The 27,857-nt window shown below is 39.9% G+C and overlaps 2 protein-coding genes across 2 annotated transcripts in view; one reads left to right on the top strand and one right to left on the bottom strand.

Annotated features, from left to right (window-relative positions):
* On the bottom strand, window positions 398–27,375 carry EXOC5 (exocyst complex component 5). Its single transcript, XM_021401952.1, has 18 exons — window positions 27,225–27,375; window positions 23,300–23,391; window positions 19,706–19,853; window positions 19,139–19,333; window positions 15,493–15,557; window positions 14,932–14,960; window positions 14,654–14,763; window positions 14,146–14,190; window positions 13,904–14,044; window positions 12,757–12,839; window positions 12,099–12,308; window positions 10,768–10,915; window positions 8,484–8,592; window positions 8,081–8,201; window positions 7,226–7,312; window positions 5,166–5,274; window positions 3,988–4,203; window positions 398–2,704 (listed from the first exon to the last, which is right to left on the bottom strand). The coding sequence occupies exons 1-18, from the start codon at window positions 27,249–27,251 to the stop codon at window positions 2,516–2,518; spliced, it is 2,124 nt and encodes a 707-aa protein (XP_021257627.1). The 5' UTR covers window positions 27,252–27,375; the 3' UTR covers window positions 398–2,515.
* The window catches only part of AP5M1 (adaptor related protein complex 5 mu 1 subunit), a 10,582-nt gene continuing 10,101 nt past the window's right edge, over window positions 27,377–27,857 (top strand). Inside the window, exon 1 of the mRNA XM_021401953.1 lies at window positions 27,377–27,517. Within this exon, the coding sequence (XP_021257628.1) occupies window positions 27,459–27,517 (59 nt within the window). The 5' untranslated portion in view covers window positions 27,377–27,458. The remainder of the gene's footprint in view (window positions 27,518–27,857) is intronic.

Raw genomic sequence — 27,857 nt, 5'->3', positions numbered from 1 at the left:
TTCATTACACGAACATTAAAATGCATATTTGTATTTTGGATAGTACTTGATGGTATTCAAAAGCCACTGGAAATATTTTCCCAAATTATACGCTATAATAGCTCTAAACTTAAAAAACGTATGAAAATTATAGTCTCCCACCCTATCCCAGTCCCAGCTGTATTGCAAAGCAAACTTACTGACAACATACAGAAATTCCTTCAGTACGTGCATGGCGAGATTTGTCAAGAAAAGGGGAAGGGGAAAGCCCACACCAGGGATTAATTTGGTCAGTAAAATTACTTTTATTCCTTTTTTACCCCCGCTTTTTTCTTTTTGAATAGGTTTTGTTTGTTTTGTTTTTATAACTGAGCATAAAGATATTGGAAGAATGTGGAAATGAAATGGAAAAAAGTTATCTGGAGGAAATTCTTTTTATTGAGGAAGAGTTTACATATGTATGTTCTAGTATTCACCTACTTTTTGCTGCCCCCTGTTAACAGGCATAATGGAAATATTGCACTGAGCACATTCATGGGAAACACAGCTAGTAAAGCAAGAAATATGGTAAATACATTTCATACAACCTAAAAATAATTCAAAACAACCATACAACAAATTCCGAAGCACTTCTGTGATCTGTAATCTTAAAATGATGTTCACTGTTCTGAAGCTTTTTTTATTACAAATTGACACTTTTTTGTAGAAAGGTTTTGTATTGGTTCATAAAACCAGAGCCTTAAAATTGTTGGCTTTCAGTTACAGAGGTAACAGAGAGGTATCATCTGAATTCACATCAGAGCTTTTGAAAAAAATAAAAAATAAATGGCAGCAGTACAAGCATGGGCCTCCTCCAGCATCCAGAACTCTTTGTGGCTTTGCCATGGCCAAGGAATAGAGCTCTGCAGCTCAACAAAGCAGCCAGTCGCCCAGAACACTTTGACAAAGTCTGGCATCCACTCTCTTGTTTACTGATAGAATGCTCTGCTAAATGGAAAATGAAGAAGAACCTCAACTAACCAAGAGAAGTTCCACACAAGTCTGTCAAAATTGACTACACCTGGGAAGTCATTAACAAAAATAATTATATTTGACCGACCCATAAAGTAAATCTATAGAATTGCTGCTCTGAAGATGGGAGAGAAATGTTTTCATAAAGTATGCTGAGCCCACAGTAGAAATCAAAGTGTTACAGACGAGCTGTTCGGGGATGACGCAAGTCAGATTGAAGACACAGTCCACAGCAGTTCCAACCTGTTCTCCACGAGTGTGTTCTCAACAAAGGTCTATTTACAACAATTTTCAACTGCTTGTGGAAAAAGCTACCCTAGATGTTTCAAACCACCATTGCTTCAATTCGCTATTTGCACATGATGGGTCCATCCCAGAAGCACCTTGAATAAATGCTGTAGTAGAACTGATGCAGAAGTAGTCAGTCTCCAGTATTAAAATTATGAGCAGTGGAAGAGAAGCTTTTACACACTTCAACATTTCATATTGCTCAGGCACCAAGGATCAGTTATCATCAGCACAGTACATTTCACCTTTAGGTTTTTGCTAGAGCTGCTGTCCATTCCTCCCGTAGATAAATGAGCAACTGGGCTACATTTTTATCCTTCCGCTTGTTATAATCTGAATTTATTTATACACAAAACGAGAGACAGGAAAAAGTTGTATTAATCCAACCACAGGCACCTTCACCTTCTAGTAAAACCCTACACAAGGCAGCTGCACTTACTTTTAGGAGCATCTATCAAATTCAGTGTGCCAATATCAAACAGAGAGAAACAAGAATGTCAGGTCAGACGATGCCAATATTTTTCAGTGGGCCCTTGACTGTTAGGTGCAAAAAAAAAAAAAAAAACCAACAAAAAAAAACCAACCCAAAACCAAAGAACCAAGAAAATAAAATCTTCCCACCACATTAGTTCTGTTTAGAATGCTACACAATGAATAAATTACATCTTTCTGGGATACTGTTCCTTTTACTTCTCTATCTCAAAGAAATTCCCAACTAATTAATTAGAGCAAGAAATTACACTGAGCAGGATAACGTTTTAAATGAAAGAAATGACTTAGAAACACCAATCAAAGATAATTTGATTATGATTAGCTGTGCTGAAGTCTAAGTCATTAAAACTGATGAAGAATGTTGTTACACTGGTCTATTCTATGTAATCCATTACCTACGCTATGCTCTGTAGTTCAACTCCAACAAATGGTATCTGATGATTCAATATTGAAGACTAAGATACTTTCCATGTACCACTTGCTCTCCCACACCAATATGTCCAATAAAAAAAAAAATCAAATCAGTAGCAAGTAGTTTTGCAAAAAAATTCATCACTGGGAGAACTTTAGCTTACGTATCATTCAGATTTTTACCCGCTAGCATTCTACATAGTCACGTCTAAATATGGCTGTTTTATTCTGAACAGTCATTATTCCACAAAAGTTACAACTGTGGTTCGGTTAGAAAACATTCCCTGTGCTTTCTCACTGAGGCCTGCCCATAGGTACATTTCCTCCCGTGCTCTCAGCTGAAGTGACGAGCAAGACGTGCAGACCTATAATCAACACGCAGCTGAACAAAGGAGTGAAGGATGTTCTTGTCCAGATTAGCAAGTTGTTCTCCTGAGCAAACTTGCTTTAAATTATCCGGGGCTACAACCAGAAGATTGCAAAGTGCATGCAAAGTATCAAAGAGCTGTAACACCAGCGCAATCTGTGGTTAAGAAAAAAAAGAAAGAAAGAAAGAGAGAGGTATTACGAGTGAAAACTGTTTTAGGTCTTAAAACAACACCCATCAAGATCATCAGAATACTTCTTCCCTACGAAAATACATTTCAGTCACTCTGTATATAAATATATACAGGCACATGCACATATACAAGATACAGACGCCAGACTAATGTTTTCTGGAGCTTACAGTTTTGATGGTTTTTGTTGGGTAGTTTCTGTGGTCTGTTTTTTAAATCCACTAACACCTAAGATTAATTACTTTTACAACAGAACTGGCCATTGAGAAGTTTTGTTGGTGGAGCTAACGTATGACTCGTGGTATTTACAACACAGATCCTGTTTCCTCAGCCCTACAATATTTTTGATGGGGTTGGAGAGGAAGCATTGTATTTGGAATAATCATGGCCTTCAACTATGTAAAAACATCTTGACAGTGTCATCTTTAAGATTTTAATGCCACGGAACACAGCAAATCCACTGTAAAACTGCATAGGTAATTGCTGTTAATTAGAATAACATCCGATGGAACACGGAATGAAAACAAAAAAATTACTTATTTTGTAAGATAGCTTGCAGTTTCTCACTGTATGCATATCTTGTGTTAAATACAAATCTATACTGCAATTTAAAAATGTATCGAGCTGCTTACAAAGACATAAATTGAAGGTTAGAAAGTCACTTCTGATTTGTTTTCTCAAGAAAAAGTCTGAAGACATCACTGAGAAAACTAAGGAAGTTATTGGGAAGTTTGAAGACTATTCCAGGAGAAACTCATTGATACCAATACATGTAAAATCAAAAAATCTCTTTCAGAAGACTCACTTTCTAACTAAATATGATTGGAAGAGACTTAGAAAAACAGGCTTTACTATGTCTCCCTGTCTTGACTTTCTCAAAATTTTGGCAATAGTCATCAGGAAAAAACAAAGCACTTGAAGCAAGAGAACCACAGGTCTTGGCCAGAAACAAAATCTTAGCTTTTATTTCAATACAAAATTATATCTAAAATACATAGTATCATATACACTAAATATTTCCTCAACACATTCACATAGCCCGCAAGCAACAAAATGGTATCAGGAGACTGCTCTTTAGGACATGATAAAGCACTATCAGTACGGGAACAGGATCTATAACATCAGCATGTGAAATGCTGATGTTCAAACAGAAAGATTATTTTTACGAAAACTTCTTAGAAGAAATGCTAAAATAAAGTATTATCTAATCAACCAACATGGCTGTACGTCACCAACATACACAACTTACCTTGAAGTCTTTGGCACACTTTCTATATTCAGCCACGTCACAAATAGCTAACATGCCACCCATGCAACTGTAGGAATATTGCTGCAGGTGTTCGTAGATGAGTCGATGGAAACGAACTCCAAGCTCCATCAAGACCGTGTCCACATTCTTACCATCCATAGACTTCCTGATCTTTTCCACCTGCTTTCTAACATAGCTGCAGACTTTAACACAAGCCTTAGGGAATAAATAAATAAATAAAATTCAAGAAACCTGTTCTCTTAAAATGCCTTCTACGTCATAAGCTGAACATTAATTACTAAGTTCTTTAAAATTCCTACAATGCAACATCATCTGTTACCTTCCAATTAATAATTTCAACAGGTTTTCATTTGCCACAGAGAGGGATAAGCACACGTAAAAAGATGGATGCAAGACAACATTCCACCAAATTATACTGTATATATGTCAGTTCAGTACAGTTTGTGCTTTTAATTTAAGCAACAATTAACCAAGGGGGAAAAAATCAAGATGATTAAAATCTTGTCAGCATTAGTTGTAAACCCAACTTAACGGCCATCTTCACTCTTCCCACACAGCACCAGCCTCTACAACCTACTGCTCCACTCTTCCCGTTTTCACCCAGCTTCACGTATTCAGATACATTTTTCCCATTAATGACAGTTCGTTCTCTACTCTTCTCAACATTGTTCCCTAACAACAGCCTAATGCAACCCAGCCCTAAAGCTGAAATTCTATCCTCCAGGCTGAAATAGAATAGATTCAGTGGCAGAGAACATTTTGCAGCAAAAAATGATCTTGCCATATCCATGCTGCTTTCTTCTGTTCCTGAAGGGAACTACAGAGTATCTGATAACAAATTTCCTGAAACTGACAGCTACAAGCCCATTATCAGTTAAAAACTTTGTTTTAAATCTGGGCCTCTTGGGATGGGAAAGAATGCGACAGCTTGTACAGCACCTACTCATTTGTGTCTGACACTAGATACAAAATTCTAATGTCCCCCTGCAGCTGGGAAAAGCAGTCCTCAACAGAGTTTGCAGTTGCTTAGTAGAATAGCTAAGTAAACTAATCAAATGCGCGCTGTCAAATGTGTATTTGTTAAACATTGTCTTGTATTTGATATCACTTAAGTGCATTTCAAGCTATACTGATGAGTTGGAACTTCGTTTACTTACGTTGGTATATTGGATCAAAACATTGTTTTCATCTTCTGGTTTAAAATCTGTCTTTTTCTGCTCTGCAGCCAAGATGTGCTTCATCTGTCCAATCATACAATTCAATGTCCTTTAAAGTTACAAAGAACACTTAGGGTTTTGAAGGGAACATTCTCATTTCCTTGATTTTTATATTTACATACAGTAAAGTGGTTCTACAGAAAAGTATACAGCATAAAACAATGAGGAAAAAAAACCTCACTACCTAACAGTTAATTTGTGGAATAAATACTAAAAGGAAACATAAGAAACAATGGATTGAAGTTGCAGTGCAGTTCTCTAAAGAAGGCAAGCTTGATTATAAGAAAGTCATTATGAAAAAGAGAATTAGGAAAAAACAAACAAGCAAACAGAAAAAGCCCAACTTCTTGTAAAAAACAAAATTAAAGGAAAGGCAAGAAAGAATATTTATGTCCAAAAAGGTAATAAACAGATCCTTTTAAACTCCTTTTCTATGCCTAGAGACTCAAAATTTGCATTTCAGGTGTACTTCACTCAACAATCTACATCCAAACAAATTAAAAAAATATATGTCTTGCAGTCTCCTCAATTTCTGTTTTCAACAAATACTCCCAAGAGACTGTTCACACAGAATACAAACTGACAGAAAACCATCAGAACTAATTTTGGTTGACTAGTAAATCACTTCTGTAGGGGCAGACAATAACTGTGAATACCATTCCAGAAGCTCCTGTAGGACTCGTTCAGACTGCATAATGCTGAGGGCATTAGAATGAGGCATTAGAATGAATTTCTGGTATGCTGAGGCATACTAGAAATTAATTTTATTAGCAATTTCAGCATTGGAAAGTGCTTTATTTTTCAAATTAGATCATTCCTTTCAGTGAGGCAATGAATTCTTATCAGCAGTGGTACCACAAAGCAGCATGTAAGCAAGAACTCATATTTTACATGTAACATTCATCTGAAAACTAACCTCTCCTTTAGGTGTAAAAGTACTAATGCTTTTGAAGACTCCACACAAACCTCTGAGCACAGTGTTTTCCAACAGGGACTTGTTCTCCCAAGTGTTACTACCACTTTTATGAGATTACTTACTCGACACAGTTACAAACTATTCTAATGCTGACAACTGACCCATGGCTGTCTGAAACTAAGCTTATGGTCTCTGCGGTTCAAGTATTTCAAGCTTTGCATTTAAGCCTCTGTCGTCAACTTCCAGCATCAACAGCTAAAATCTCAATTGTTACACACACATATTCCATCCCCACCATTCTTTTTGCACCTGCAGAAAATGCCTTTAAGAAACAACTTCTAGAGCTCTCTGGAAATACATCCAATCTCCTCCCTGCCTCTGCAGAGATCACCCTGTAGGACACAAATGCAATGCCTACTTTTCCTATACAGTGCTGTTCTCAACACTCTCCAGTGTGGAGTGATTCTTATAAAAACTTCAATGAGTTCCACAGTAGCTTTCATATCCCACAGGAAGGTTTATTTCTATTACTGCATGATTTTCATTTATAAATGTTATGGCTATTCCAATATTCTTCTTAGAAGAAATAGAAAAAAGATTAAATAAGTCACTATCTCAAAGCAAGTTAACGTCAGAACCAAAATTATACCAAGTCTGCAGACTTCTATGACTAGGTGTAATCCACAGCACAGATTCACACAAGTCATCTAACCTATTTCTGTCAAATTTTTTTCCTTATGGAAATTCTGCTAGTCTTTAACCTATTTCAATCATCATTCCTCCTTCCCCTAAATGGGGAAAAAAAAGTAGTGTGAGACAGTAAGGTAAAAGTGAATTACTGAATTCTCAGCATAACAAAATTATTTACTAACTAGTCTTTCCAGATTACGTACGGTCAGAAGCGTGTCATGTAAATACTGACCTTCTAAACAAACAAGACCTCAATTTCCTGCACAGAATAATGTAAAAACAAAAAAATCAAGTTTGTGTTCTGAAATATTTAATCCTGAAAAGGAAACCAAGCAACATCACAAAGGAGTTTTAAAAGAATTGGTAGGTTAACGAAGTTTTAATCTCTACTTGCCGATCAATGCCCATATCCAGCTTCACTTCCATTTGTTCTATGATATCCTTTTTCTTCTGAAGGCATTCAGATAATTTAGGAGATGAACTGCAACAGCATAAAGCATTATGTGAGAGAGGGTTACAATACTGAAACAAATCTGTTTGCTGGGGCTGTTACTCACATCAGGAATGTGTGAAGATTTCCTGTTCCATTGAAAATGACTAGTTTAGGTGGAGTTAGCTAACTTCAGATCAATAAATCAATAGCCACGTGACCCTGAGCAGAATTTGTGGAGTGCTGATGGATGGCATTGTAGTACACTTCAGGCAGCACTGTGCTTACACCTACATGGTGCTTCTCTGCTGCTGCCAGCTCCTGCCATACTAGCAAGCAAACCCAGCTTTCCACGCACACTAATTCACAACATATCATGTTGTGAATGTTCTACCTTGAGCATATCCACCCAGCAGCCTGTAACAACGCCCAGTTTCCACGTGGTTCATGTTGCTCTGTGGCATGGCCAGCTTCTACCCCTGCAGAGACTCCAGCAATCTCCGCAGCCCTGCTATCACCAGCTCACCCCAAGATGCAGCCATGAAACTGCACTAGCCCAGTGCAATGCAGCAGTAAGGTCTTTGCAAAGCAACTTCTCTCTCACTCCTATCAATATCCTCGGAGTTCCCTCTCTCCCCTTGGTTATCTACATGTAACTTCCCTTCCTCCTCCTCCCATGACAGTATTTTATCTTCCTGCAACATTAAGCTGAACAATTCCAAGAAGAAATTCTTCTTAACAGAGATGAAGAATGAAAAACCTGCTTTATTCACCAAAAATTACCATTCACAATGGAAATGCTAATCAAAATAAAAGTACCTGATTAATGGCATCAGATGATCATTGAACTGTTTGTCAAATAAATGGAAAATAGTATTGGCCTGGTGGACAACATCCAAAAAATAAAGATTTGCGTTCTTTGAATCAGAAGAGGGAATGCCTAAAGGGAAGAAGGTCCCATTAATATTGTAACGATATGCAGTTCTTTAATTAGCATGATGATATTTTAAACATGCAGATTTTTCCATGAGTGCTAAAATCACACACTTAAGAGTTGAAAAAATTTTCCATGGTGCCATACATAGAATACTTCTCATAGGTTTCACTTAACTACTGCATTTTGAACAAGACCAATCAATAAGGCACAGCAAAAGATCTGCAAAGATGATCTGCACTAAAAGGCCAATGAGATGAAGTGTTCAAAAAAAAATATTACACTTACCAGCAAGGCCTGTTTCTAATGCGTAATCAATGTGTTCAGTACATAAGAACTCTACAAGCATAGAAAAAATTCTGAAAGCGTTCTTCGGTAAGTCAGATGGATCAGAGAGCTTAAAAGAAAAGGAAGAACTTTTATTTTAAAGGTCAGTTTTACATATAACTGAAAGTTTACCCAATATTGAGTAGGGGATAAGCTTAAAGTGTAATGAGTTTTTCAGAAAAATTGGAAGTTTACTTTAAAAGTATCCATACAGAGAACTATTGAGGAACAGCCTTTAGTATCAACAAACTCCTTGGTACTAACAGGTAAAATGAAGACAATATGCTGCAGGATGCTATGGAGAGCAAAAATGTAAACAGTTTCTAATAATAGCAGTGATAATAAATGAAAGAAGATATTAATTCAGTTCTAAAAACACAAACGTCCAGCTGCAATTTCTGTAATCACCTAAACCACACAATTCTTCGTGCTGAAATGAGCTACCTGGTAAAGGTGACTCTATACATGCCCTGCCTTTTTGCACTGAGCTTCTGCCACTGGCCACAGCTAGAGGCTGCACACTGGGTTAGATGCTCCTTCTGCTTCAGCCAATGCAGCTGTTCTATCACTGTCTCAGTACCTGGGCAAAAATAATATGGTCTGAACCTCAGTGACATTTATCGCAGTTCAGCTGGAGTCAACAGAGCATGAAAATTGTTATTAAGTGAAGTAATGCCCACGTGTACACACAGCATCTGTACTTCCATTAACTGTAAGCAACACAGGATTTGAGGCAGCAACTTGTCCTCAAATCCATTTTTTAAAGAAAAACGTGACAGGGCTTTTGCATGCAAAAAATGGGGCTTTGGTTTTTAAGGAATTAAGTGGAGACTCTCTGAAGCTTGGAGTAAGATTACTATTGCAATTCAAAGCAATTTACACAAGAACACTCCGAGAGATTTCCAGAGGATGCCTGAAAAATAAAGAAACAAAAAGCCCACCCTGTCAGAGACATTTCCAGGCACAGGAATGTTTCAGTATATGGTTAGGTAGGAACCATTGACTTTTTCTCCTAAATCAGCCATGGCTGGGATTCAGAGCGTGCCAGCATGCATCGGTCATACCATGTAGCTATTCCAGTTAGCTAGCCAGTACTTAACTGCTCTTTAGCACAGTGAATTGCTCTGATCACAAACACAATCTTAGCAGCATATATGATGACCCAGAAGGTTTTAATGTGCCCAGAATTCTGAAAGTCTCCTTATTTCCCAAGATCCATTTTGCACTCAACTGGTTCTCCCCAATGCAACCTATATAATTGGTTTTAGATCAAGTGTTAAAAAAAAACTGACCCTACCGGGGGAGGAGGAGGGAGAAAGTATGCACAATTAGAAGTTTGTATTATGATTTTAACAAATTCCTAGCAACAACCATACTGAGAAAAAGGAAATGATGACCTACCTGCACTCATTGACTTCCACCACTAAGAATGCGGTCGTTCCTACGTGTATAAGTAATACTGTGCTGTACCTATATTTTATAACATGCTTGCCTCCCTCTCAGAATGTTGAATATTACAGTTTTTGAATAACTAAGATGTTAGAACCTCTTCCACATTATGCTAATTTAGAATGTTAGAGGCATCAAAATATTGTTAGGAATATTTTAGGAATATTAGGAATATATTGCGTTTAGCTAATAAATATTCCCTGGAATCTGTGAATTCTCCAATTAAATTTCATGGGTTTTCATTTACACTTGAGTACCAAACACTAAGTTACAGGCAGTAAAACAGGTGATTTAGTTAGGATGAAAACCTTCTTGGGTAAGACAAACTTGTAAAGAACAGTACAGAGTTATCAAGGTAAACTATCAAAGATGATTCCACTCAGTTCTTCATTGGTGATACTCTATGACGATTGAAGAAATGGCACTTGACACAAGAGAACAACTCTGTAGTCATAAAACAGGGGAAAGAAAGCAGTAAATTCTTCTCAGCTCTTGGATCTAATTTATTTAAAAAGAAAAAAAAAACACCAAAAAGAAACCACCAGTGTAGATAAGTAGGTTTAACCCTACCTACTTCTTCCAAAAATAGACAGTATGAAAAAGACCAAATAAAACTAAATCCACATTTATGAAGAAATCCTCAAATTCCTACTATGATCCTGATTTAGTGAGAAACAGAAGAGAGAATTTCTCAATACGCTGAAGTCCTTCCTGTCTTCTGATCCAAGTGAACCTCAGGATTTGACTTTGTACACAAAATTCTCTCCCTAATGGAGATAACAGGAAGCAAACTTACTCTGTGACATCTCTCAAAAGCTTGTTTAGTCTCTTGCAAAAGGTTAACCACCACTTCTTGTGAGAGAAACGTTTCTCCATGGGTGTCAATGCTCGGCCCCAATGGCAAGTTTGTACGTTGCCTTATTCTTTCCTTGAGGTCTTGAATACTGGAACAAAGAGGCACCGAAAGATTTCGCTGGATAGAAGCTCACATTCAACAATACTTCACGATATTTCAGTTGTTAACTTACAAAAACAGAACCCAAGACACAGTTTAGGATATGCAAGCATTAAGACAATCTTACAGGCTTAAAAAAAAAAATTGCTAGTAAATGCAAAACAACCACCTCTGATCCCACAGTCAGTTGTGTCCTACCATGGTACACTCATACCATGGGAGCAGCTATTCCCCCACCAGGGAATAAAAATAATGTCAAATTAATCCTCTGGGCTGTGTGCTCTGTGGACAAAGTTTAGCCTCCATACACTGTCACATTTTACTTTCAAAACACTGAGGTCTTCCTCTCTCATCCACACCCGTAAGTCCTTTCATCCTCATCCCTATCTGTGCACTCATGACTTAGTCAAGCATGCTCCAACACATTTCCATGCATAAAGCAACCCATAGAGACAGTCATTGCAATCAATTTAATTTTCCCCAAGAAAATTAAATTTTTAATTTTGTTTTTATTCATTTCATGACTTTGCTATTGTTGCTGTTCTCTCCAAATCACTTTTCATGCCTAACACACGGAACCCATTAACTCTGAAAGGTGCAACAGTCTCATCACCTCTTCCTCACACAAGTTTTCTTTCTTCCTTTCCCATGTCTCCCTACTTCTTTACAGTTTCTCTACCCTGAGGATAAAGAAGTCTTGTTTTACCTTTCTCTAAGTCCATTGCATCTTCTGGGCTCACTAAGAGCTTTTTCACTGACATTGCTATGGTCTTTTCCCCTTCCTAGGTCTTGGGAGGGGACCACAAGACCTGGGCAGGTGAAAAAAAATGTATGCTTTTAGATACACACATATACATGCGTTAGGTACCTTAATTTTGCTTCAGTCCTTTTGTGGATCTGGATCCTAAGTTGAAACATAAGTTTAACTGGTATTTTTCATTTTCCATGAGTATATAAATACCATGCATCACCCTTCACACGTATCAAGAGCAGTAAGCATTTTAGAGAAAGTTAACAGAAAATGATGGCAAATTATAAAAAGCCACAGGTCACTTCAGAAGTCTGCTCTTTTGCAGTCGATCACTGTACATCTAGCATGGTAAATACTATGTTTCTCCCCTTACCACCTCCCTTCCACTTCAGAAGCAGGAAACTTCATAGAAGAAACTTACCCTCCAGTGCCAATAGACCTCTTCTGGTGGTTTTTGGAATCGTAATAGCGTTGCAGAATCATAGCGCTCCTACTTTTCAAATAACCAATTTCCACCTCAATGTAATTCTCCAAGTAGGAAATGAAAATGGATTTGATAAGCTTAGACAAGAAAGTCTGCTTATCAGTACCCAAGTTAAATTCCATCAATTTGCTTGAAAGATTAGTAGTTCTTTATGCAAAAGAAACAAAGGGGAGAGGAGGAAAAGGTTGCATTTGTATGAATTACAGCATTACATGCTTGTAAAGTACATAGTACAACAGAATCCTGATCATGATTAGAACTTCTAGCAGCAGCTTTATACTTAAGTAAAGAACTTTGCATAATTCATGTTTGATTACATACAGCACCACTGCCATCAAAGGGAGGACTGGCTTTTGCCCAGTTTAAAAATCACACTCCAAGATCACTATGCAAAATACCTCCCATTCAAAATAATAACAGCTATTTAAAGTTTCTTTAGAAATCTATTCACTGGAAAGGTTAACAGACATGAAAACTTTTCCATTTTTATGAGAAGTTTACTTTTTTGTCCTATTTCCTACAGCTTGATCATGATAAATCATTTCATTCCAAGAGGATATCTACAACAATAACTTCATCATCTACATGTATATACCTTGTATACAGATCGTAAAGATTCTTAAGATACTGTTCTGCATCCGATTTCCTGTGTTCTTCTAGCTGGTCCTTTACGTAACTCTGTAAAATTTAGGTATATCTGTTAGAAGAATAGATATCAAACCTGAGGTCATCCTCACTGTAAGTTAGGTTATATATAGTTTACTTCAAAGCACGCACCTTAAGCAATTCATATTGTCTTTGGGTTAAGTCTCTGATGTAATCAGAGAGACTTCTGTCATCTACAGATAAATACACTGTTTTGAAGAAAATGATTTAATAATATGAAGTAGCAGCATGTAAAGCAAATAGAAAAGACAGACTGCTTTGAAAACATGCTTGACCAAACATAAGATCCCCACTCTTTAAGAAGCAAAACCATCAGAGGCCTAAGGGCACGTCTGCAGCTGACAGTAAGAAAAAGAGATACTTATATATTTGCTTACACAATGCAGATACAAGCTTAGAGCCCTCCTGTAACTGACTATTCGGCCAAAATTATTATTTACCAAAAAATCTATGTCAAAACTGATGGACAAATTTGGGGATGAAATACAAACTCAGTCCCTGCTCTACATTATCATCAATAAGGAGAATAACGCTGACCAGGAAACTGCTTTTTGCAATGAATAGGCACATTGTTGACTTCACATACTAAAGGGAGTGTATTTTCTGGATGGGTAACAGTGTTTTCAACTAATGTTCCCAAATGTTCATATAAATATTCCAAGCATAAGTTATTTTTCTCTATTCAATGATAACCTCACACGAGAAACTCCATTCCAACTATGAACAGATTAAAGATACTAAATACGAAACTTCTTTTCCTGACATATTCTGGGTAGGTGGCATACAGAAAAAATCAAGCGTGTATGACATCTTGTAAACTAGCTAATGAATGTACTGATTCCCTTTTAATTTTACATACTGATTTTGAGTCTTTTCATTCTTGCTGCATTCACAGTACAAGTAGTTTTATTTGAAATAGGTCTGATTATCTGTATGAAAGGTTATAGGGCAATCAGCTGTGATTCTACATCTTTATACAAGACTATGAATATTGTAAATTCTTAGTAATTGTTACTAGTAGCACATAAGGATGAAAGGCTTCCTCGATAACTTTAACATATTAATATTTGAAATACCTGAAGTTTAACTTCAAAGATGTTTTGGATGAGTTTGGCTAGCACAGTCTCTGGATTGCTGAAGACTTCTCCAACTTGCTTATTCACTCGCTGGCAGAGAATGGCTGCATCCTCAAACACATCATTCCTCGGGGACGCACCCTAGGGTTGTGGAAACAAATTTCACAACATATTTACAACTAGTTATAGAACTAAAGAAATCAACACCCAAGGAGGTGCATGTAAAACATAAAATGCTTTACCTCTTGACACTGTTTTATGTACACATCAACACAATGGGAATAGCCCTGCGGAAGGAAAAAAAAAAAAAAAACAGTCTTAAAAGCAGGCTCTCCATGTTTGTTATACAGAACAAAATTAAGGAAATATAACTCCTGCAAAGAAGTTATCACAAGAGACACATTCATCTGAAGTGCAGACTCCATTTTTGTCACCAAACTAGCAGAGGTTCACTTACCACAACTCTCCATGGATATACAACACCACAGGTTTTAACAAGCATGAATGACAACTCACGCACATTCAAGAAAAATTCTCTCAGAATGGTCTCTATTGACACTGCCTCTGCTTCCCCATCATTTGCCTCCTTTATTCCCCTACATTTGATTTCAGATGGAACATCTCAGTATTTTTTCAAAGGTATGCATGTCATCTGATATGGTTGTTTGCCTGTGCAAGTATTTTCTCTTAAAAATGAGCTGGTGGATTTTTGTTGGTTTTGGGTTTTATTTTTTTTCAATTAATTTTTACCTTAAAATGGAGTAAGACAGCTGCTACTTCTCTCATTCTGGATATTTCACCTCTCCGCTGCGCACTGGTAAACTCTTGAATTAGCTGGCACTCTAAATCATGGTACTTACCTGGAAGGGAATGGAGGAAAGAAGGTTAAAAAAATTAAAAAATAATCCATGAAGCTATGTAATACAAGCACTGGCAAAAGTGGTAATGCTGACAGTACTGCATATTTCTTTAATCAGCTTTTACGATGCATATACGGGAATATGGATTGAACTGGATAGATAACTTACTTGCTATCTTTGATTTTACTTCAGAAAACCTGTTAACATCAAAAAATACCATGATTAAATTCAAATCCACGTCACAAGAGAAATCAGACATCCTAGAGTGCATGTTACTCGTGATCTATTTAAAAAGGAATATATGTAACACAAAGACGACAGAAAAGTTACATACTCCATATCCATAAGAACCTACAAGCATCTAATCCAAATCTAGCATTAAGTCAGCACACCAAAATTATCCCATTAAAAGTCAGTTAAGCAGTTTAGGACGTGTATGTAAAGATCCTGCAACATGAGTACGTGAACACAAATTCAAGAATAGAGAGAAATAAGCACACAATCTATCTCAAAAGCTGCAGCAATCACCGAGTGAAATAAAGCTCCCTTCCATCCCATCCCATCCCATCCCATCCCATCCCATCCCATCCCATCCCATCCCATCCCTTCCTTGCTGCCTCCCCTACCCCTCTCCAAAAAAGGAAGCATTAGAATATTACAGCTACGTGAAGTTGTTGTGGATTTTCTTTCTGCTTTGTTTTTTAAAGAGATGTTCAGGTAGAATTTTACCTGTCAAAAGGCAGTTCCTGTGCAATCAAATGCAGTTTCTGAATAATATCTGCTGCCTCTTTAATCTGTTATGAGTAAAAACACGACAGCCAATTACTAAAGAAGGCCTGAACAAGGGCTATTGCTTTCTTTCATCTCTACTGTTCAGCTTTCACACTGTAGTTACTATTTCTTTAGTTGATATACCACTATAGGAGATCACTTCCTTACAGTCTGCACTTTTACAATGCATAAGATATTATTTAATATAGAAATTACATAGGTCAAAACATGATAAAAATTCCTCTGCTATATGTTCACGTGGGGCACATCTCTACAGGTCTTTAAACTCATCACCATACCAGGCCAACATGGCTTACAGACCAGAGTTCCTGATCTAGTAACGTGGCTAGAGCATTCTTGTGTCAGTTGGCATCCTCCTATTTTGGAATAAAATAGACAACTGTAACACATAGGCGGCTGAACTGCAACATGATACTTTGTGATGAATTAAGATAGAAGTCATTTATTTGGTAGATGGCATTGACAGCCCAAAGCATGGCTATAAGACAGCTGCAGAGACTTTTACTATTTGATTTTAGTGACTGGAAGGCATGTCAAAGAGAGCAAGGAAAACTGACGACTACATCCAGGCAAAGCCTTCATACAAGTAGACATTACAGAGAGTATAAAGAAGAGCACGCAATTTGTCTTGCTTTTCTTGTTAGTTATGTACATAGAACTAGAGCGAGAGGAATGGAAACACTGAGATCCTATTCTATCACCACTTATGAGCAGCTTGGGATTAAAACTTCTTGAGAACAGAACAAGATGCACAGGTAGGAAAACAGAGCACGGTCATTGCACGAGGCTGGCTGTTCAGCAGAAACAGGGGCTCTAATAAAGCGCACTCATTCTGCTTATTAAGAGCAGCTTATGTTTGGAACTGTCAGCTTACAATAGCCTCTCAAATCAAAAGCAGCCACGCTCCTCAAATAAATCCAATGAAGCAGCAGTTATTTCTATTAGCTGAAAGCAACCTTAATGCCTAACTAACAATTCTGTTCAGTGCCGATGTCATTAGGATAGTCTGTATATCAGCACTTATGCACCAGCATCACCCCAAAAAAAAATCACCAAAAGGTAGGTAAATAAAGAAGAAACAAAAAAAATCAGCAAACAAATGCAACATCTCCCGTCTTGTTTCCCCACACAAGAGCTGCTAACTAACTTCTTAAGATTTTTATTGAATTCACAGCCTTTTCTTAAGCACAACAGAAGCCAAGACAAATCAATTCTCCATGGTTTCTGCTTAAACGCAGACATATTTCATTTCTAATTGAATCGGGCTTCCGTAAACCATTAAGTCAAAATAAATATTGATTCTGTGAAACACAACGTAAAGGCTACAATGCATCTGAAAAAGTGGACATAACAGCACGCAAAAATTTTAACAGAGTTGGTGTGAACAAGCTGAAGGGCGTAATGGAACAATGCTGAGCACAGAACAAATGCAGAAGAGGGTGTAAGAATAATAGTGAACACCGCACACAACGATGCTGTTGCACGATAAACAAGTGAGCTGCTACATCATTTTTTAATTGATCTGCTCACTTGAAGACACTTGTGTGCAGAAGAGGGACTGGTTAGCTGGCAGGGCAAGGCAAATGGTAACAGCTCGGAGGATGAAGACGCACAGCACATAGCTGAGGACAGGACAGCAAAGAAAAGCCATCACGGAGATAAGCTGGAAATTGCTCAGTACAGCAAGGACAGAGTGATGTGGGAAACAACAACTTCAAGGTAAGGGGAAAAAAAAAGAAAAGGTAAGAACCCAAGAGATTATAAGAACTGACACTACTGAGAAATACATGAATTCCTGCAGAAATAGCTGCACTGCAATTCCTTGCCTCCTTGTTTCAGCATCCCTTGTCCTTAATGGCTTAGAGAGAAGCCCAGAGTCTTGTGAGCAATGGCACAGAACAAGAAATCGCAATGGAAACCCGCATCAGCTCAAAAACATCAGAGGATGCTGCCAAAATATGAATGTTATACCTTTCTGAATATATTTATTACTATCCTGTACTTCAGAAATATTTTTAGTTCAAAGATGTATTAAAATATCACACTGCACGCCTAGGAAGGCTCCTTTATAAACACTATTTCTGCTTGCTGTTTAAATGTGTGTCCCCACACACCTCCTTTGCAGACTGATGCAAGACTTCCTGCATTTCTCTTCTTCACATTTGCTCTGTGTCTTCAGGGCACACAAAGATTAATTTCTTTAACAATTTCCAGGCTTATCATATATATCTACCACAGATTTTTCAGAGCCTCCAACAGAAAATATTACAAAAATCAAGTTTGGAGTAGAAGTTAAATTCCTTATGAGACTTCTCAGCAGACAACACAACTTGCTTTACCCGATGCCTTGTTATTTACTGTGTTCTTTTAAATAATTTCAAAATGAATGTTTCATTTGTACTTAGGAAAAAAAAGGAAGACATGAAAAAGGTGACCTACAGAACAACTGTTGTTATGTTGGAACCTTCCTGTTTCCGTTGGATGTCAGAAAAGGTTTCTCTGCACTCCCTCTCTGGGCAGGCAAACTATCAACAGGCAGTCATCATACATCCACAAAGCACAATGCAGAAGTCACTATACAACTGACTTCTTGGGAAATGCAAGCATATGAAATTACTCGTTCTCCACCTCCCTAACAGACACCTTCAGCTCAGCAGTGAGGGATGTAATCAGTTCTTCTCAGGTCGTTTATGAGATGCATTTCAAGAAAAGATATTTTTGCTGAACACGCAAAGCAAGTTTTTGCCATTGCTACAATACTGCAGTTTTTGAACAGTCATACTACTGCACACACAACATACACAGGGGAGGATGGTTAGCCAGGACACACTTGGAGGAAGGAAAAAAAAAAAAAAGCAACACCAAAAACAACAACAAAAGCCCACAAAAATCCAAAAACAGAAAAATCAGAAATCAACCAACTTTAAGGATTACATTTCCCTATGCATTGTGAAGGATATGTGCCTTCTTGCTTACAGCTGGACACTAGTCCTACAATTTATTTCCATTAGCCAGACCACTCAGATTCTATTTGCTTCCCAAGCACACTTCTGAAGCATAAGAAAAACAAAATGCTTTAACGTTTCTTTGAAGTTTTCCTGCCTAGTTCCTCTAAATTCAGAGGGTGGAGACATAACCACAGGACTACACAAAGCCCAAAAGCATGCTGTGACAAAAAGGTATCCAAGGCCAGTGGACTGACCCAACACAGTGAAGTTTCACAAAGAAGTTGCATTCAGAAGCGTTCTGCGTTACAGGGTGGATCTGAGGCAAGGGGTTCAAAGGAAAAGGGCAGATATTGTATGAGCTCTAAAGTTGCCCCCGCCAGCATTTCTCAAATCTCTGATAATTTCATAAAGTGAAAAAATGCCAACATTGCCACATTCAGCATCGCTGAATACAAATGCTTTATCAGCAATCTGCAGCCCAGTGTTGTTAATTTACATTTCAGAACAATGAAACTTTAACAAGTCAGTCACTCACTGGTTTGAAGTCTGACCATGGTAAGTCATGGTAGCAGCTTGTAATTAGGGCAGTACTGCTTATTGCTTTGAACTGCTTTCATCCCGCTGACAGCTCTTACCTTTTCAGAGTTTGTAAAAACATCAGACTTCAGCTCTCCATCCAGAAACTCATTAAAGTATTTCATCAGCTTCTGAGCCTCCACAGCCCGTTGCCGCGGCGTGTTTACCCCCTCCAGTTGGTCGCCAAGGTGACAGACCTTAGTTGCTACATAGCTGATGTGCTCATCTAGTTCTTGGAAATGTTGGAAGGCAACCTGGGAGAACGTACACACGGGCACAATGCTCAGATTTCCATTTACTGTACTTTTGGAAACACTCAATTTACATCCAGGCATCAGCTTTTCCACCTTGGAGCTGCACAACTGTTTGGAACCACTAATTAAGCTCAAGCAACTGCTCAAAGTCTAGCATCTTCCACTAAACTAGTGTGAAGACTCGCTTTTAGAATAGCTAACAGTCACCACTGGAACATGCAGATAAAGCAGGCTCTGACAGGGGAAATTGCCTTCCATTACATTTGCTATTTTTACCTCAAACAGAAGCATGCTGTACCAAGAAACGTTGATGCAGCACGTGCTGTTTTAAATCTGCAAAGCTTAGTACCAACCACACGCTTTAGATTTTACCTGGTTGCTCTTCTGCAGTTCTTGTACTTTCTTGGCAAATTCTTTTGCTTCTTTCTGGCATTGCTGTTCCAGTTTCTCCACCTTTCTTTGAATCCTTTCATCCATTACCTGTAACTCTTGGATGTGATTTACAAATTCTTCCAACAATCTGATTTAAAATAAAAGACATTAAGGTAGATTTTAGTTCGAAAGAGACTGCACGTTTGTAAAGAGCAAACGACTCAAACGAGAGCTCACCTACAATGCTGATGTGATCATGCCTAACTCATGAATGCTATTTTATTTTAAACTACGCCATCCCAGTTGTGTAGAACTATGTCTACACAAAAGCTGTGTGATCAAATAAACGTTACATGAGAGCAGGGGAAACAGTTAAACATCAATTGCTCAAGAGCCTCGTTCTTTCACTAGCACAAAAGTCCCTGCATCCCCATCTTCCTTAAACAAATCTTGTCAAGACAAAGGAAGCTTAGGCTACCATGTCCCTTCCATGTAAGGGCTGTAACAGTAGAATAGTTTCTACTGCACTGTAGATTTTACAATAAACTTGTAAGCCACTGTCCTATTAATAGGCAATGAATACAATCATACATTCTGATAAAGTTGTTCTGGCTATAACCACACTGCTTTTCCTAACAATTCTTCCTATAACATACGCCACTAAGTTTTATTTTCCTGCTATTTCCCATCACTGTGATGGTACTTGCAGACTCACATTTTACCCTCTCCAATCACAGGATCTTCGAACACATTCTTAAGTTTTCCTCTTTTCTTTCTCATTCCATTCTCAATGCGTTCCTCTCTCATTCTTGTTTTTCTCCATTCTGTCCCACTCCAGTTATCTTTTCAGCTTATATTTTTCTAAACATGAGTCACCGCTCTGCAGGGAATTAACTATTCCCAGGTCCTCCATAGCCATAAACCTCATGCTAATAACTAAAAACATATCAACAATTGGAGAATTTGTCCAGATTTAAGGTTAAAGCAGAAGATGAAAAGAAACCCAAATCTATCCCAGATACATACCCAAATCTATCCAGTGTTTTCTCTGAGCAATACATCATTGGTACTAACGTGATTCTCTTCCTCGCGCGGAGGAACCTGAATTTTCAGTTTTCATTTCTGCTGCTGAAATGACTGGTTTTTACCCTGCTGCTTGGCGCCTTTTTGCTCGCTGTACTACTCTAAGAAACTAATTAGTCATTCTAATTCTGAAAAACTAATTAGTCTTTCAAGTGGTATCTTTACAAGAGTGCCTAGAAAACGTGACAACTTATTACAGAAACCGTGACTGTGACAAATGCTTACGACTTCCTTCCTCCATTCCCTGCTTACCAGAACCCCCAAAAGTAAGCATCTTGCATTAGATTCCAGAGAAAACTGTGAGAGATAGATATAAGTTTTTAAAAGTATTTTAAAAATAAAATTTGAATGATTTGAAATCGCGCAAAGCATGCTTTCAAACAAAAGCATTAAGAAGTGCAGTATCTATTCATTTTAACAAGCCGATTTCGAGCGGTTTGAGGTAGGTTTGTTTTTGAAACAGGTATTATGCCAGTTCAGCACTTAGTCAGCAATAGCACTGAACGTGGCAAGAGAGGAAAGAATGCTTAAATAGAAGAGGTAGCTGCTCAGCATGTTTCTCAGAACAGCAATGAAGAATTCAACATCCTTTCTTCAAAACAAACAAAAGAAAGCATCAGTTTCTAAAAACAGGAAAAAAACCCAAAACCATACAGCCAAAAGGTTTCTGTTTCTTTTGCCTCCCCTTCCTCCCATACTAGAAGACCTCACAAGAGAATTATTTGCTGCTGTGGGAGTCCTCCACTCATCCTGATAGATGTGAAAGCGTGTGACAGAAGTTAACACGAGCAAACCACCAGAAATAGAGAAGAAAGGTTAATGTGAGTTGGTGTTAGCAGCAATCACTAACTACTGTGAGGTAAGTGCCAGGCACAACTATGGAGAAACAGCCATAGGAAGCAATGGGGTGCATCTCCAGGCTTCTTCCTGCTTATCTTGCATGTAAAGCTGTATATAGGATGCTGACCTCAGATTCAATGTTAACAGTTCAGCATCCATCCTCCTCTCCAAGGAGCCAGACTGCTCAAAAACAAATGTTTTTTCTCCACGTTAATGAAGCTGTTCATATCCATTTGTCTGTGAAGTTATTAATCCCTAAACTTCTCAGGATTTTTATCTTAGGTAGCTACAAATAGCCTTAAACAGAAATAAGATTGTGTGAGAAGTCACTAAGCTACTGCGCACTGCAGATCAATTCATCACCATAATCTAAATCAACACTGAGGAAGCTAAACTTTCTGCTGAGCTCAAAAGCACTTCAAGAATTATAACAGGAAGAAGATCAAGCTCATCTCAAAAGCTACAATCATTTAAGAAATGAAAACACTTAATTGCATCTCTAGAAAAAATACCAATACTGGTGAAAAAGCTAAAAACGTAGCACTATTGGAAATGGTCCCTTTTCAGAAATAAACATTATAGAATGGTTTGGGTTGGAAGGGACCTTTAAGATCATCCAGTTCCAACCCCCTGCTGTAGGCAGGGATACCTCCCTCTAGAGCAGGTTGCTCACAGCCCCATCCAGCCTGGCCTTGAATGCTTCCAGGGACATCCAGAGGTACAAAATACAGAAGCTGAGATGTTAAATGGTGCTGTATAAGATCATGCATCAGGGATACCAATGCACCACCTGGTGTTGGGCCAGTAACCAGAGCACTGTTTTCTCAACACAGGGTGCAGTTTCTCAAAAGAGCCAAGCCAGCTCTCCACAAACAAGAGGTTTTGCTGTTTCCTCCTTCCCCGCTTCCTCTATACCCTGCCCTCGCTCCTTTCCTCCTTACCACTAGCTCACAGACACACAATATTCCCTTTGCCCTGCTCTCAGGCTCTTCTGGTCCTTCAAAAATGCTAGCTCAGCTAGAAAAAGCTGACTTCTCCATTGGGTTAGTTTCCTGACATTTTAGTGAGCTGGGTTTTATCCTGAGATCATTTCCCTATAGCTGGCTCATATAGCATGCAGAAAAGTGCAAGGGAAAGGGGCACTAGTCCACTTCCATTCAGAAGAAGAGAGCCGCTCACTTGGTTCAAACCACAGCACACACACTCAGCTCCAAACAAGCTATGTCAACATTGCCACGTTCCTGCCCTTCTTCCCAGCCTACCAGTTTGTTTGTGCCTGTTATTTGCAACAGCACTGTAAGTGCTGGGTCCTAAAACAAGCCATTTAAAGGTGCTAAACTAGCAAGGAACTCATTAAGTTGACTTAATGATCGTAACAGTGAAGCCTAATACTACATTTTAATCCAGAAACTTCAGTGCTTTGGAACACTCATGTCTGACGAAGAACAACATCAATTCTCCTTTATTCAAAGAGCCTAAATTAGAAAGTGACTTTCCCCACTCTTGGTGGTTCTGAATAACTGCTGCATGGTCACAAACTCTATCTGTTCTCCCACATGAAAATCTCACTGGATACGCACCAGCACTCCATAAAAGCTTTCTGTTGTGTATGTAATAAAGCAGTACAATTAGAGATGCAACCACTGAAGTCATTACACAATTTTATTTTACCTTTTTGGATCAAAAGCTTCTCCGCCTCTGGAACCTCCTCCAGGTGTCCTCCATGCCAGCCGTTCTATGTATTCATCTGCCACAAAAGGCTCCTAAGCCACAAAATAAAAGCTCTTTAAAATGTGCCACATCTTGAGCAGCTGCTTACACATCGTTTTGAAAGCATTTAGAAGCTTCACGACGAGGAAGAGCAAGCACAGCATTGGCAATGAGCACATCACCTCTTATGCTGATATATTTCATAAAGAATGTCGTTCTCAGTGTGGTGGGTTTGAACACCTAGCCAGACTGCCTCGCTCACAGTCTGTGCAGAGCTGCCTCTGCATTACCTGCCTTTACTTCCCACCGTGCTTATGGATCGTCACTGCAAAGTGTCGGACACATTCTGCAGCTAAACCATCTGAGGTTGTGTCACCACGAGCTAAAGTGACCAAAGCACTGCCCCGTGGCAGAACACTGCCAGCCTGCTGCTGGCCACTACGCGACATCCAACTGCAGCTGCAGAAACAAAGTAGATAAAGGGGAGAAAAAAAAAAACAAAGGAAGCCTAAAAACAGACAACAGATTTTCTTTCCCAAAAAGGAAAAACAGGGCGTGCCTGATGCTACAAACACAAGGTCACACAAGTTTCCCCCCATAATATTGGCTGGATCTTCCACAAACATTCTGTGCAGTGGTGAACAATTAAGAAAACTAATTTTGCTTCTAACGTTTTCTAAATGATAAAACTAAAAGCTCGTATTTTAGCTGATCAAATGCTTGCACCAGCTCAACCACTTCTTCCACAGCTGAATATTCAAGTATCTGAAACAAAGTGCAGTGATACCTATCCCTTAAATAACAAACAGCAAAACTAATGAACCCACACCACCAAACATTAGTTATTCCTTTAGATTTGTTGGTCATCTAGCAGCACTGCTGTGTTGTTAACACTGCCATATCTTAAATTGTAAATGAAGCATTCTCACAGCCCCCAGGACTTCAAGGGAAGCTTTTCCATTGCATGCAGTGGATCTAGAACTGAAGCACAACCCAACAAAGCGTCAAGAGTGCAAAAGCAAGGGCTGGAAAGCAAATATTGCCAGTCCTTGCTCATGTTAACACCAAGCTGCCTTAGCGTTTCTCCCCAAACACATCATGCCCTATCCAGTCAAGCCCAGCTATTAAACTGAAATATAAAAGCTTTCTGAATACACTTTGCAGCGTGCTGGATCCTGCTGGTCGGTGCAGAAGTTTCAACAGATCGCTGGGTGAATCCTCTTCCAAAGACTGACTACAGCAACTGCGTTTTGCTCAGGCAACTTGGTTAAGCTTCAAAAGCGAGAGCACTGAGAAAGCATTTCCCTACACACCACTTATCTTTTCATCCTGGTTCTTCCTGATATAGAATCATACCCCAAGTTGGAATATGCAACGTTATTTCCTGTATGTGGACCCTTTTCCTCAGAGGTTACAAGGCAATGCTTTCATACTACGTATAAACTCTCTCCTTACGTCATCGTTACATCCAAATTACTGGGAACAGTTTTGGAAGTTTAATTATAGGTGAAATGAGCCATTCAATACAGCAACTGCCCCTTCAGGGGAGCCCTCCAGCTTCATAGTCACTTTGTGGCTCTTCTCAGCGCTTCTCCTTTCTATTAAAACCACAGCCTTTCCTCTGAAGATCCCATAATCCAGCTGGAGTTCCACTCTAGTTGCAAGGATACTGATGCCAACTCTATGGAATAGCCCTGTACAGAGGGTGCACTATTTACTGATGTGAACATACACAAACAAATATACTTTCATTCACGCAATATAATTGCCCCCCCTACACATAATGATCTCTTTTATTATTATTTAAACCAACTTGACAGAGCTTTTCTGCAAGCCAGATCTCCTAAGGAGAATTATACCACTTTTAATGCTATCTTGATAATATGGTCACCTATAGCTATCTGATAGCCTAATTCCTATTTTAATTTTCCTTTCCAGTCCTGAAGAAACTGCTGAAAATCAGCTTCCACAAATGTCATTTGCAAGTCCATTGCCTGTTATCAGATGAGCCCCAACAGTCAATTTCTTCACAGCTTTGAACTCAGCTTCAGCTCGACACGAATTAACGCGATCCTACCCATTCTGCCAATGCTCCTGATTTAATAAGAGATAGGCCTGAAGCGGGTGACAACCTGGCCTGTAGAAACAAAGCTCAACTGGACCAAGCCACGCTAAAAGCCAGTTTAGAAATAATCATCATACTTTGAGTTACGCATGGTAGAATGAGTGCACGTAGCGTCAATTTTCAGCACAGACCTCTCTACGTAATTTCACATATCTATATTGAAAACGACTTTCAAACACGCCTTCATGCAAACATTGAATCTAACACTAATCCCAGGATGTAGCTGAGGGTTACTCCCATAATAAGCACGTTTTCATGTTTTTACCTTCATGGCAGTCACTGTAACCAAATGCACAAAGTAATATTAATGTAATAAGTGTCAATATAGCCCCTCCTGCCTCTGTAGTGAAACAGAACTGCAAGCAGGAGAGAAATGAAGTGCTGCTTTCCCTACTGGAAAACAACACTTCAAAAGGATCTCTTCACAGAGATCTCACCTACTTTGCCATCTCACCTCTACTGCTATTGCAAAATGGAACAAACTGTGCATGATCCCAAATTGCCAAAACACAGCTTTCTTAACACACAGAAGTTCTCCCATACTCAGCATCCCACAAAGAACAGAACCATGTAATGACCACGCTGAGAAATGAAACTTCTCGAGAAGAGTCTATCGTGGAGGTGGGGAGAGAGCATTAAGCCTGGCACCTACCTACTTAGATCGTGTTACTTTATTCTCTCTATTTCTTAAAACCAGGCAAGCAAAAAGACATAGAATCCTAGAATGGTTTGCGTTGGAAGGGACCTGTAAGATCATCCGGTTCCAACCTCATGCTGTAGGCAGGGACACCTCCCTCTAGAGCATGTTGCTCACAGCCCCATCCAGCCTGGCCTTGAATGCTTCAGGGAGGGAGCATCCACAGCCTTACTGGGCGGCCTGTTCCAGTGTTTCACCACCCTCACAGTAATGACTTTGTTTCTAATACCTAGTCTAAATATACCCTCTTCCAGTTTAAAGCCAATTCGCCTTGTCCTGGCACTACATGCCCCTATAAAAAGTCCCTCTCCAGCTTTCCTGTAGGCTTCAGGTACTGGAAGGCCACTATAATGTCTCCTCAGAGCCTTCTCTGAACAGCCCCAGCTCTCTCAGCCTGTCCTCGTAGGGACACGTTAGGACATGAGTCATAACACCTATGTGAGATTCATAGATCCAAGTGAACACCACGCCTTTTGACAAGCCACAGACACGGGACCCTATGCTGAAACAGGAAGGCCTATCCTGAAGGCTGGGAAAAGCGTGTCCCAGAGCTAACACACCAAACGGGCACCAGGCCCTGAGCGCCTCAAACTGCGGGCAGCCGGCAGGACACCTCATCCCCATGCACGGGCCACACAGTTCACACAACGTCCAGGCCAGAAGGACGGCTAAGCTCTTCCTGAACGCCCCGTGCGAGGCCTTGGACGAGCTATTTGCCTTCCTGGGCCTCAATGCCACAGCAGACAAAGGGCGTGCTCCCCGTTTCGGGCGCTGTGACGCCGGTGGGCGAAGCTCCCTCCCTGTTGCAGAGGCACTCGGAGACCGCGGCGCTCGGTTCAACCTCCGGGCCCACGGCGCAGCTGACAGCGGTGCCAGGTAAAGGGAGGACGAGGAGGGCTGACGCCCCGCACGCCATCACCCAAACTTCCTCCTTCCCCCTCGTTCCCACGCCCTCCCCCTTTTCCTCCCGGTTCCGGGATTCTCCGCACACACCCCGCACCGAAGGCCCCATCTCCCCCCCGCCCCGGGGCCCGGACACCACCGCAGGGAACCCCCGCACCCACCTCGAACAGCTCGGCCGTAGTGGCCATGGCCGCCTGACTCCTCAGCGGCCCGCCGCCGCCCCGCCGCTGCCGCCCATTGTGTCCCGGCACAGCAGCAGCAGCAGCCGCCGCGGCGCCGCCTCCGCCCGCCGGAAATGGCCGTGCGCCGGGCGGCAGTGCCGCGCGCAGCTCCCGGCTCCTCCCCGGCCGCGGCGCCCCGGCCCGACCGGGCCCGGCCGCCCTGAGCGCCGAGCCATGGCGCTGCGGGCGCTCTGGGTGCTGCGGCACGAGCCGCGGGCCGTGCTCTTCTCCAGGTAACGGCGGGGGCAAATCGAAGGGACGAGGCGGGTGCTCCGCGGGTGGGGCATGGCGGGGGGGAAGTGGGAGAATTGGGAAACGTGCATCGCGGGGACAGCGCTTGGGATGCTCTGGGTCTAACAGTGTTGGCTCCGGCCTGGGCTTAGAACCGTCAGTATAAAGTGCTGGATTCTGGTCATGTTCCCCACTCCCCACCCCCCTCTTTTTTTCTTTTTTTCTTTTTTTCTTTTTTTCTTTTTTTCTTTTTTTCTTTTTTTCTTTTTTTCTTTTTTTCTTTTTTTCCTTTTTTCTTTTTTTCTTTTTTTCTTTTCCCCCCCCTTTTTTTCTTTTTTTTTT

Source organism: Numida meleagris, chromosome 6 (assembly GCF_002078875.1).
Source record: "Numida meleagris isolate 19003 breed g44 Domestic line chromosome 6, NumMel1.0, whole genome shotgun sequence".
Lineage (NCBI taxonomy): Eukaryota > Metazoa > Chordata > Aves > Galliformes > Numididae > Numida > Numida meleagris.
The sequence above is the reverse complement of the archived record's forward strand: the minus strand, read 5'-3'. Positions and strand labels throughout refer to the sequence as shown.